The 12,387-nt window shown below is 49.7% G+C and overlaps 1 protein-coding gene across 6 annotated transcripts in view; it reads left to right on the top strand.

Moving 5' to 3' along the window:
- ANK1 (ankyrin 1) overlaps positions 1-12,387 on the top strand; it is a 209,754-nt gene that overhangs the window by 102,209 nt on the left and 95,158 nt on the right. For 2 of the 6 annotated variants that reach the window (XM_081809454.1, XM_081809450.1), the window contains exon 1: positions 6,869-7,019. The exons of the other annotated variants lie outside the window; for them this stretch is intronic. In XM_081809454.1, coding sequence (XP_081665580.1) covers positions 6,981-7,019 — 39 coding nt within the window. In that variant the 5' untranslated portion in view covers positions 6,869-6,980. Of the gene's footprint in view, positions 1-6,868; positions 7,020-12,387 lie in introns of those variants that run through there. 6 annotated transcript variants of the gene reach the window in all.

Raw genomic sequence — 12,387 nt, 5'->3', positions numbered from 1 at the left:
CAGTGCCTCACACAGTGGTGAGAATGGAACATGGCAACGGGACACGGGCCAGCACGCTTGATGGGGGGGACGCCTTTAGACGTCTGTTTATGCACCCCGTGACCTGTCACCATCCTCCCACCCACAGCAGACAGATATGAACCATTAAGGACCCATCTGCCTCATTGCCTGGGGAGTGAGGAAGCACACTGGCTTTGTCGGGGCTGGGCTGGCAATTTCGTGCTAACGGAGACTGGGGGGTGGGGGGAAAGCTGGAGGTGAGCCCTGGTGTGCACAATCCTTTCCGGCCGCACAGCCCGGCGCTCTGCCCCACCTTGGAAGTGACAGGGGTTCCCAGGCTGTTTCCTCAGGGGCCATTACAGCGTGTGGGGAAATGAACCATTTGGCCAACCAGCTCAGAACATCTGATTTTTTTTTTTCATGGATGTGACTCATTTTAAAATCTGAATTGAATAAATTTCTTTGGATTCCAGTTCAGCTAACATTTCCTGAGCCTCTGGTGTGTAGTCTGTATCATGCTAACACTCACGTATGTTGTTTTGACCCCGCCTGGCTGAAGCTCCCATTTGGCTGACTTGAGGAACTTAATCCTGTTCAACTCGAGAGACACGTAGTCGTGCTGCTTCTGTTCTGGGTATGGAGATGCCAAGATGAACAAGTATCAGAAGATCCCTCATCTCATACTTAGTTCTCTGCCTGAGTAGTCCTGGGTGGTTCTAGAATTGCTCAGCAGGCAAAAGCTTTTGCTTATTCTCAAGGCATTGAGTTCTTTAGGAATTCCGGTTATATTTCTTATCCAAAAACAGAAATGGATACTGAAGTTGAAATTTGTTATTGTACATAAAACATTCTGCTCTCTTCATCTGGTTATTGGATGCAAAACAGTGACGTTTGGATGCCTCTTTGCTTCTCACTGTTGGGAAAATAATCCTGTCCCCTGCAGACTTGCCACTGGGGTCCACTCCCCTCCTTTTTCTCCAGCACAGGGGCAGAATTTCTGGGGTGCTAGGCACAGAGACCACTGGAGAGGTCAGCCTTTGTTGGCCCCTCCCATTGGCAAACTCTTGGCTGTGAGCTCAGCCATGCTTTGGGCGGGGAGGGAGGTCCAGAGCACATGATTGAAAATCAAAGAGGGAGATGACAAATATATTCAAAAGCACATTGATTTTTCATACCAGGAGTGGGGATATGCCAAAAAAAAAAAAAAAAAAATCTCAATACTGAAAAATGGACCCAGAATATAAAACCCTTTTCCAAATTGAGGGCTTGTGAAGGGTCAAATTCCACCAAAAGTGGGCTTACAAATAAAAAGATCCCTATGGAAGGACAGTCATTATCTGGTCCCACGAGTAAGGGGAACCCCTGGATGTTTGTGAAGAGAAAATCCTAGATTCAGCTGTGCTGTCCCCTGTCTCCCCCGTAGCGATCCCAGGTTTAATGTTGCTCCTCTCTGGATTCCATGTAGCACCTTTCTCATGGGTTTAAAAATAGACTCTGTGACTACCAACCCTCTTAAAAGGAACATGATAGAGATCAGTGCCAGCACTATGGGACCTGATACCCAGCTCTGATCACCTCCTTAAATAGAGTCCATACTCGCAATCCCTTCCTCCGGTGAGGCAGGGCACCCAGGGCTGCCCAGTTGGCCACTGAGTGCTCACCACACAAAATTAAATAGCAAAACAACCAAGACCGTCTTTCTCCTTTTCCTTTCTTCTCTCACTATTGAAAAGCTTCAGAAGGCATTACAAGGTCTGAAGGGAGTCGGAGTGGATTTCTTAGTCCATTTGGCGTAATAGCTACAGCACATATTCTGCCAAGTGCCTTCCTAATTAATTATTGGAAAGGGGAGTGGGGGCTAGTGCAGGAGGGTGCAACCATGTCTCTATGAAGAATAACATCTTCCCAGCAGCCATGCTCTTGATGGTTTACAAACTCCCCGGGGTGGTTGATGGCTGGCTCGGTTGGCGATAAAGGAGCCTGTCTTTCTCAGTAAAGGGTGGAGTTCCTGGTACCCACCCTTATCCACAGTGTCCAGAAGCTCTGGGAGCTGGGGCAACTCCCTGTGTGGATGAGGGCCCGGCCAGATAGAAGAACGGTTGAGGGCAAAGCTGTATTTGTCAGAAGGCCATGGGGCAGCCAGAGACAGGGATGCCACCAGGGGAATGTCAGATGCGGGCTTGGGAGCGGGGCTCCCGCTGGACACACGCCTGGAGACTTTTCTTCACCGCAGAGAAATGGACACTGAAATGGTGCATGATAAGCCCAAGGGAGTCTTGTCGCTGTAGCAGAGTGCTGGGGGCTCTTGGGGGTCCTGTTCTCAGCCATGGATGTTGGGCCTTGGGGAAGCTGTCCCTAGACCTTAATTTTCCACAACAGAAACAAGATCAGCAACACCCCATACCTCTGGGGGTGGAGAGGGTTCACCTTTGACAAAAGCTTCAGTTGAGAAGAAGGAAGGGAGAGAAGGAGGGGAAAAGAGGGTCAATTGTCATTTTACTGAGTACCTGCTTTGTGCCCCATAGTGGTGCTGGGCATTTTTACATGATTTTCATAATACCTGGAGAAGTGAGTCACCTTATTTTCATTTTACTGAGGAAGAAACCAACACTCAGAAAAGTTATTTCCCTTATCAAAAGTTACGCAGCTCAACCGCAGTGGAGTGGGCCTACTGACTTGGAGTGTTTTAAGGCTGCCCAGAAATTCAAACAGTGCTGTTGTCATTAAGTTAGTTCCATGTCTGAGTTGACTGCGGAGGATTAAACCAGAGGAGCAGGAGGGCATGGGTGTCCCTCAGTGAACGGCATGGGGAGAGTCTTGTTGCCCAGGGCCTGAGGTGCCTGGAGGCCCTTCTCTGGAATCCTGGGTCTGCCCTGAATTTGTCAGCTCTCACGTTCTTTTAGAGAGGAGCCAGCTGGGGTCCAGGCTGGCTACCGCCTGAAGTTGCCTGTTCCTGTCCCCCCAGAATATTCTGGGGGAGCACAGTCATCTGAGAATCCCACGCACCTGAGATTCTTTGCTCCAGGCTTTTGAGCAAAAAGACATGTTCTCCCAGTTTCTGGAAGAGCTAGATTCATGGAGGAATCCGCGGCAGGGGCCCCGTAAACTGTTCTGAGCTCCCAGTGCCCCCGCGGGTTTCCGTGTCACACGGTGAATAGCTTTGTTTTCTTCTTCTGACTGAGCAGCAAGGGACCCAGGAACGCGCTCCCCAGCTGGGTCTAGCACCTCATCAGGCTTGTCTGCTGAGGGACCTGCGGAGACAGCAGGTAAAATATTTAGCAAGATTAGAAAAAACCTGTAGACACCGTGAGCCTACAGGATAGAACAACTGGTCCTGTGTCCTTCCTGAGAAGCCCCGTTTTTTTCTCTCGCCCATCAATTCCTTTCTGTCGCTTTACTTTGGTTTCAGTGACATGCACTGACAGATCTCAAGGACACATTAAATTCCTGCAGTAAAAAGTACAGCCCTCGGGTTTGGAAAGGAAAGGAAATGGGCAAGGAGCAGGATGGTTATTTGTTGTCTAAGGGTGTGGTCGTGATGGAGGGGGGAGGAGGGACAGCTCATGGGGAAAATAATAATCCCTTATCTTTCTGAATGCCTAGAGCCCAAAGACACTGCGGTAAGTCATGTAGATTATCCTGTACGGCTGTACGCCTTATCGAATGGTGAACTATCTGTCTCTGCTCTCCTGAAGGATCCCAGCAAAGATTCAGCCCTTTCTGAATAATGAGTTCTATTAAGTCACATCCCTGACAGCTGGAAAGTTCTTTCTGTCTAAATGTCTAATGGAAATCTTCTCTACATCAATTTAATCCCATGACTTCCTATTTCCTTATGGCGGTGCATATGCCCTCTTCAAACATCAGTCAGCAAGCATTTATGGGGCACCACTGTCCATAGGGGAGCAGGTGGGGAAGGGGAGGGGGAGGGGCCGGGAATACAGAACATTTGAACCAAGCTGCTTCTGCCTAGGAGAAGCTTGTAACGGCATCATGGTGACCAGGCTACCACACCTGGGAAAGACACCATATAATTAGGCCCGTCCTGGGGTTCCAGGCTCTAGTGCTAGAAGACTTTACATCTGAAGGACCATATCCTTTAGCCTTCTCTTCTTTAGCTCCTATAACCTCGGGTCTTACTGAGCAACATGTATGAAATTGTTTCTTTTCTTTTCTTCTCTTGGGCCTTGCCTCTTTGCATATTTAAGTTGCAAAGCCTCAACCCTAATGAGGTCATCATGGCTGACGTCAAGAATTCTTGGCAGTCTTGAATACTCAGGTCCTTTGATTATACCTCAGCATCTTTTCCATTACTCTCACAGTATTCTGTGAGAGTACTCTCCTCTGATTATAGTCAGCTTCTGGTCCACTATAACTATGTCGTCCTTTTTCTTTGTGATTGTGTATAACCCATAGCATTGTATGGTACAAAGGACACTGGGCTTAAGAGTTATAAGATCTGGGTACCGAAATTAGACTGGGAATGTTTTAATATTTAACTTTGAATCACTTTACTTGCAAGGTCTTAGTTTATCTCACCTTTAAAACAGATATTCTGTATATAAAGAACTCTTAAAATTCAATAATAAGAAAACAAACATCCCGATTTAAAAGCGGGCAAAAGATTTGAACAGATATATATCATCAAAGAAGATATGTGGATGGTGAGTAATCCCCTGAAAAGATGTTTAACACCATTAGTTATTAGAGAAAGCAAATGAAAGCCACAGTGAAATACTACTACACATCTATTAGAATGTCTAAATTAAGACTGACCATCCCAAGTATTGGCGGCCATGTAGATCAGCAGGAGGGAGGGATTATGATGCAGGAGGAAACTTTTGGAGATGATTTTGGAGGTTCATTATCTGGACTGTAGTGATGGTTTTATGGGGGGTATGCATAAGCCAAAACTTACCAAACTGTATATTTTAAATATGCTGTTTATGGTATGTCAATTAAACTTCAATATAGCGGTTAAAAAAATAGTCGATCTTCTATTGTGTGAGTCAATTCTATCAGTGTTTCTGAAAGTATTGTGCATATTATTCATCTTCCATTTGAGTAGGGTGTTTTCTCTCTCTCTAAATATTAATGTTGGAACGGTGCTTTAGAATCCCTGGAGATATTCCACTGGGCTATGATCAGGGCTGTTCCAGTAACCATAATTTATTAATTGAAGCTCTTTCTGTAGAGGATTTTAGCAAATCTGAGAGGCAGTTTTAAGAGGTGCTGGGCAAAAGACCTGTAGGGATGTGTATTTTAACAACATTTACATGGAGGGGGGTTGGGGTGACTTCCTATACCCAGACACCTTGCCCTTTGATACAGCAGGGCAGGTGCTTTCCAGCCCCCTTGCAGAGGTGGCCTGGCCTGAAGTTCATCATCTGATGATGTTGAAAGTCTCGGACCCGGAACGTCCTGATGCTGCAGTCTTCAAAGACCAGGTTTTTTACCCCCATGGGGAGGAGTTAGTTGCATTATATACTTCAGATCACTCTTTTTTGACAACATACTGACCTCTTCTCTTGATCTTTATTTATCTCACTTATTTGGGACTTTGCCTTAATTGTTGAATGGCTTTGAAGAGCACTTCACTTTGGAAAACACCCAGAGTTTTTTCTAATCTTTAGGAGCATGCTCCACATTATCTATTCCTGGCCCCGAGTACACTTTTGTTAGGAATCTTGCCAGTGCTGTTAATGGAAGGGCTTTGGATCCGCTGGACCCTCCATTTACTAGTGGTGACCGTGGTCCTGACCCTTTACCTCTCTGGGCTCAGTTTCTTGGTCTATACAACCATAATAGGATCGTCTACCTTATGGGATGGCTGTGAGGGTTAATTGAGGTCAGGCAGTATGTCCATCACCTAACAGGTGCTCAGTGCATTAATTCCTCACCTCACCAACACACACAGCTCTACCATACCTATGTGTCAGAGCAGGAGGGGTGGAAAAAGAGAATTTGGGATTGTGTCTAGGCTGCTATTTGAAGAGAAGGTGAAGCCGGGCTCATGATATAAAGCATCCATGGTCTGAACATGCAGTTTTGCCAGGGGCCTAGTTCCCTGGCATTGCTTTTGCTGATATCTTGTCATCACCTGTTCTTAACAATCTGGCATCACCTCAAGGCTTGGCCACCCCCCCCAACAGGCTTTTGACCTCTGCCCCTGAAATGACCTCAGGAAAAGGTGAGGATGGTCCCGGAACTGAAAACTGGGAGGTTACTCCAGCCTCCTCGGGTGATGTTTCATTAACCCCGTCAGACTTGAGGTTTGAGGGAGATGGTAGTAACAGCTCTGTGTCCTGCCTCTCAGCTTCAGTTCGCATCGCAGCTCTCTGGCAGAATCTGGATTAGGCTGATTAGCTGGTATCTCAGGACACGGTGTAAGAGCTCAAAACATGCAAATTGGTTATGGGGCATAAATAGACTTTGCTGAGCTCACCCTGGCCGTCTTTGCAGGCTCCGGGGCCGTTCACTAGGGCAGTCAGTGTGGCAGGGGCAGGGCGGGAGCGCCATGCAGCTTGGAGCTCCTCACCTCCATTGGACGTGTGTGCCTCCCTTCTGCAGCGGCAGGACGCTTGCTCCTCGCCCGGCCTGCTGGCACCTGCAGCTCGGGCTGCACCCCCACCCGCACCCTCCACGCACCCCCTCGGCTGGGCTTGGCAGCAGGTGCCTTCTCTCCGGAGATCGCTTCGCATTAACTTTCCCACTGACATAATAATGGAGAGAAAATGAAGAGATCCCATTAGCGGCTGGCTAGCTGGGCTGGAGGGCGGGCGGGCGAGCTCAGGGTCCGAGCGCCGGAGCCCGCGCCGGAGCCAGAGCTGAAGCCTGAGCCCGAGCCCGAGCCGAGCGGAGGGAGCCTGTATTTTTAGCCAGATGCCGCGTAACTTGCTGGCGCTCCCCGCGCCGCCGAGCAGATAACGGGGGAGGGGGAGCAGGGAGCCGGGCTCGGATTTCAGCGCGGGCGCCGGACGATGGCAGCGAGACAGGGCAGGTCCGGTCCAGACCCTGCGGTGAGTGAGTGGACGGCCTGCTCGCGGCCGCTCGGGCGGGGACCTCGGCGCGCGTTGGGCCGCCGCCGTGCGGGGTCCGGGCCGCAGCGCCCCTGGTCCCGCCCGGCTCGCCGGGCGCCAACTTTCCGGGCGGGTGCGGGGACGCGCGCCGGGCCGCCCTTCTGCTGCCTCACGCCGGCTGGGCGCCGAGGCTTCTAGCAGGATCCAAAGGAAAATTCCTTTGGCCTGGAGGCTGCCGCCGCGAAGGGGCCGGTGGCGGGAGGCGGCCCGACCTGTGGCCGGCCCGGGTGAGGCGGCCGCATGCCGGAGCGCGGGGGAGGAGACCGGGGCGCGCGGGGGCCCTCGCCGAGGCCACGTCCCCTCGCCGCGGAGGACAGTCCCGCCGAGCGGGTTTGCTGCTGGGGACCCACCCGCACCCGCGGGGATGCCACTGCCCTGGCCTTGGCCTTGCCCGGAGAGGGGGCCGCCTCGCCCGCCGCACATCTGACCCCTCAACCTTAGAAACACTAGTGCCCGGAGGTCCTGGAGCTAGCGGGAAATGAATGGGGATGAGAGAAAGGCAGACCTGTTGTGTGCTGGGGAGCAGATGCTTTCCCCGTACCCTGTCATCTTCACGGCCCCCCCGGCCAGCCTTGTATCATCCCCGTTTGGGCAATGGGGAAATTGAGGTTTGGGAACTTGTAGGAGGCAGAGCATCAAGTGGCAGAGCGGGATCATCCCAGGTGTTCCCAGCATCAGGGTGGACTCCTCACACATCACTGCATCACCCAGCCTCTAAGGCCAGACGCAGGAAGTGCCCAGGCTTGGGCAGGGTTTTTCCCAAGGCCTGGCAGTTGTGTTCGGACATTAGAAGGGAACTCGGGACTCCTGCTTGCACCTTTTATGACACCTTAATGACACCTTTAATATGTTCCTTCTACCTTTGCCAGTGGTAGTCTGACTGGGGCTCCTGGAGACAGTTTGGGAAGCTTTCCCAGCACAACTTTCTGGAAAGAAAAATGAAAAACTTAATGAAAACACACGCTGTGGCCCAGGGTTCACTTTGGTTTCTCTGTAGCCCGTGGGATAAAGGCAGGGGCCATACAGGTGGGCATACTGGCTAGCGCTGGCTGTTCTTACTGCGAGGCCTGACCAGGGCTCCTAGAAGAGCAAGGTGCTGAGTATGCTGTGGAGGGCCACCCCCAAACACAGCAGGCAGCTCCGCGTCTAGAACCAAGGTCTGCCTTAGTCAGCTGGATGTGCCGCAGCACCCCCTAGAAAGATCTAGAATTTCTTCCTGGGAGTCCTGACAGTGGCCTTATTAAAGAAACTGCATTTTGCTCAAACAAGACCCCTAGGGAAAGAGATATTATCTTATCACTGTTTACTGATAATAGCTGTTTCCATTCACCTTTTTAGACATGAATTTTGTACTAAAAGACCTTGAGAAAGTAATTCATGATTTGTCCTAGGCGAACTTGGACCGGCTCAAGCCCCAGAGATGGTGCAAAGAGGCCCTGGGATTCTCTTACTCGGCCTGAAACTCAGCTGTGCTTGGCCTCTAGGGTTTGTGGAGCCTTCTGTGCTCATGTGTTCCAGGCACGCTGACATTTCATAGTGTGCTTCCGGCCTCTCCCTCCCAGGACACTGGAGCCCCCTGGGCTACTTCTCTATTGCTATATTCATATCACCCCACTCAGGAAGTGCAAGTTTAATAATAGTCTGGGTGTCTCAGGTAACCAAGGGTTCACCTCCCTTTTCCAAGCAGTCCTGATGAGAGCTCGAGGGCCTTCCTTTCCCCTCCATTACTTCCTCGCGAAGTAAGGGCCAAAGTGGGCACGGCCTCTGAGCGCGGGTGGAAGGCTTCCTCCCGCCAGAGCTGAACTTGAGAGGAACATGATGAGCACTAAAAGTGATTGGCCCATTGGGGCAGTGTAGCACAGGGGTGAAGGGAAAGACCCTGGAGTTAGGCTACTTGGATTCAAATCCTGGCCAAGCCATGTATTCGCTGTGTGACTTTGGATAAGTTGCTTAACTTCTCTGTGTCTCATTCACCTCATCTCTGCAGAAGAGACAATAAGTGCACCTGCCTCACGGGATTATTGGGAGGAGCAAATGAGTTAATTTATGTAAAATGTCTAAAACATAGTAAGGGATTTAGAAAGGCAAACTTGGGGCGCCTGGGTGGCTCAGTCACTTGAGCATCTACCTTCAACTCAGGTCATGATCCCAGGGTCCTGGGATTGAGCCCTGCCTCGGGCTCCCTGCTCTGCGGGGAGCCTGCTTCTCCCTCTGCCCCTACACCCCTACTCATGATCTCTCTCAAATAAATAAATAAAATGTTAAAAAAAAAAAGGCAAACTTATTTTGTTATGAAAGGAAGTTCGGGGATATCACATGGATTAACCAGCAGGGATGTGGGTCGAGGACGAACAAAACATATATACACCTTCTTGCCCTCAATGCAGGCGTGAGCAATTTTCTCACAGGTAAAATTAAAATGAAGCTCAAGATGAAGAAGGGGCAAAGACACAAGCAGGCAGCCTTGGTGGGTGCTCAGAGGGGCGGGTAGCTTCTCTGTGTGATGCAGGGTTCAGGGCCCTTGTGGACTGGTTTTCTGGAACACAGTGAACAGCCTCCTTCAGGCCCTCTATCTACTTTCCTCGAACAGAGAGGCCTCTCTGAGGCTGCCCCACATCCCAGGGACAGGTGGGACTCGGAGAGGGCCACGAATTCTGCTCCAATTTATCAGAGCCCAGAGATAGTCTGGTTAGCATTTTGTCACTATTGCCATTATTGTTTTTCTGATTAGTGTCTACTTGGGTAATTGTTCTAAATGGAACATGTTGGATTCATTTGACTCTCTTTCTGCCCTATTGGATTACACAGACCATTCCGGGATGCACCAGGAAATTGCACCCGGGACAGGTCATTGACTTGGAGGTAACTGAATTAGATAGATGGGCAGCATAGGCTCGGAAAAACAAGATGGTGAGAATAGGTCTCATATTCCTACCAGGGTCATTTGCTCTAGAGCTTAAATATTCCCTGGCACCTAGGAGGTGCTCACTGAATGCTAGTGGAACGAATGACCCCTTTATAACTCCGTCACTTTTTTTTCAAATCATGAGGGCAGGGACCTATATTCTGAATTTTTATTCTATTTCTTTTTGCCCTAGCAGAGTCCTGGACTTGAAATAGGACCTCAGCAAATATATTGTACAATTAAACTGAGTGATACACAGTGGGAGTGACACCATTATCTATAATTCACCTGTAAGATACCCTGAGGATCCTGCTAATGTCCTGACTACTCTATGCCAGAGAAGACCAAACAGAAAATGAAAAGGCCTTAGCAATTGAACTTCACCTGTAACTCCATAGGTGACTTTAGCTAGTCACTTTATTCTTACAGCTGGTTTTATTATCCCCAAAAGGAAGGACTGGGATGAGATGGTCCCATTCTTGAGGTCTGTCTTGGACTTAACACAGCCCTCAGGGTTAGAGCTGGGACCAGCCTGGGACCCTTTCCCTGACATGAATTAACTGTTTGACTGGCAAAGGCATGAGGCTCCTCCCAGCCCCCACAATCTGTCAGGGTTGTCCCTGGTTTGAAATTGCGGGGGATGCATCTCGGGGTCAAGGGCAGTGGAAGGGCTTTCATCAGGGAGTCTTGGGCTGAATCCCTGAGTTTTACCTAACTTAACTGCAGAACCTGGACAAGTTATTAACCTCTCCAAACCTCAGCTTTATCACCTCTAAAATGGGGATGATAATTGTACCTACCTCACCAGTTGTGATAAGGATGGACAGATACCATGTTGGTAAGACACCTGCCCAATGCCTGGTATTACTGTTGTAATTTCATTCTTATAGCACACAAACCACACCAACTATTTCGCCCTCTGCAGCCTACTCTCGATTGGGCTTTCCTTACCCTCTATTTATTTGCTTGTCTGTCTATCATAAATATTCTGCCTCACTTCCTGGATGCAGTACCCTGAAGAGTCAAGCCGTGTCACGCTGCACTGTTTTTACCCATCATGCTCAGCTTTTTGTCCTGAGTCCTATTACTGTGCTACAGAAGGTAGTTTGGGTAGGCGGGATAGGTGGGAGATAGGTTTCTCAAACACTCTCATTCTTGGGGAATAATATAGTATTTTTCCCAATAGTTAAATGCAGACAGACTTTCTGATTCAGCTGGTACAAACAGACATTTCTCTGAGGAGCTAAGCTTTGAGTCTGATTTCTCTGGGTATCTAGCTCATGGGGAACCAACAGAGCGATCCTCATTTCTGAGGTATTTCCCCCACCATAGATGCCTAGCGGAGAAACTTAAGGGGACATTAGGGACCTTGTGTTTTCAGCCAAGGGGGATCGTGGCCTAGCAGCCATTTCAAGCTTTGAAGGATTTCCAAAGAGGTGAAAGATTTGGTCCCTGCCCCAAGAAGGAAACAGTTTGGCTGGGGAGACAAAGATGTATTTAAAATACACTTTTTAAATAAAAAATCAAGCTCCTGTTTCTAGATTTAAAAATGGTAAATATTGAGTATCCAAAGACTGCATCATAGAGGAGATAGGAGCTGAGTGGACCTGGATTGGAATTAGCAAATGCGAGTGTCAGAGGGCTTCAGAAGGGTCCCATGAATAATCTGGGTGTGGGCCTGGAGGCAGACAGCCTGGGAATGCCATGGGAGGACAGAGAAGGAAGGAGGAAGGGGCTCTTCTGACAGCTCTGTTGGGGGCAGGGAGAGCCAAGTGTATGTATGGTGTTGTTTTTTGTTTTTAAAGATTTGTTTATTTGAGAGCAGGGGGAGGGGCAGAGGGACAGGGAGAGAGAGTCTTAAGCAGACTGCACACTGAGCGCAGAGCCCAACAGGGGCTCTATACCAGGACCCTGAGAGATCACAACCTGAGCCGGAGCCAAGAGTGGGACACAAAGCCAACTGTGCCCCCCAGGCATCCCCTCCAGGCGCCCCCCAAGTGTGTGTATGTTGTGAACAAGTGGACGAAGTCTTAGGTTTGAGCTTATATAATGGGGCAGGGGTGGGGGTGGGGGCATGTGGGGTCTGGAATATGAGAGCAAGGTTGGCAGGAAATCTGGATTTTCAGAAGATCAGCGAGGCAGGGGTGGAGTGGGGTTGGCTGGAAGGCAGAGGAAGGAAGCAGCTCTTCTAGTGCGGTATTGGAGGCTGGAGGTGGCAAGAGGGAGGGACAGGTGAAGGTAGTGTCTATGAGGCTGGAAAGTCTTTGCTGCCATGGATTGACTGTTTGGTGGGCAAAGGCATGTAGCCCTGCTCTGGGGAGAGGATCAGGGTTTAAGGATACTTGTCAGTGGATTTAGGACCCATCTAGGTAATCTAGATGGGTCTCATCTCAAGACCCATAA

Source organism: Leptonychotes weddellii, chromosome 2 (assembly GCF_054177405.1).
Source record: "Leptonychotes weddellii isolate Sample4059 chromosome 2, ASM5417740v2, whole genome shotgun sequence".
NCBI classification, from domain to species: Eukaryota; Metazoa; Chordata; class Mammalia; order Carnivora; family Phocidae; genus Leptonychotes; species Leptonychotes weddellii.
This window is presented reverse-complemented; position numbering and strand designations above follow the sequence as displayed.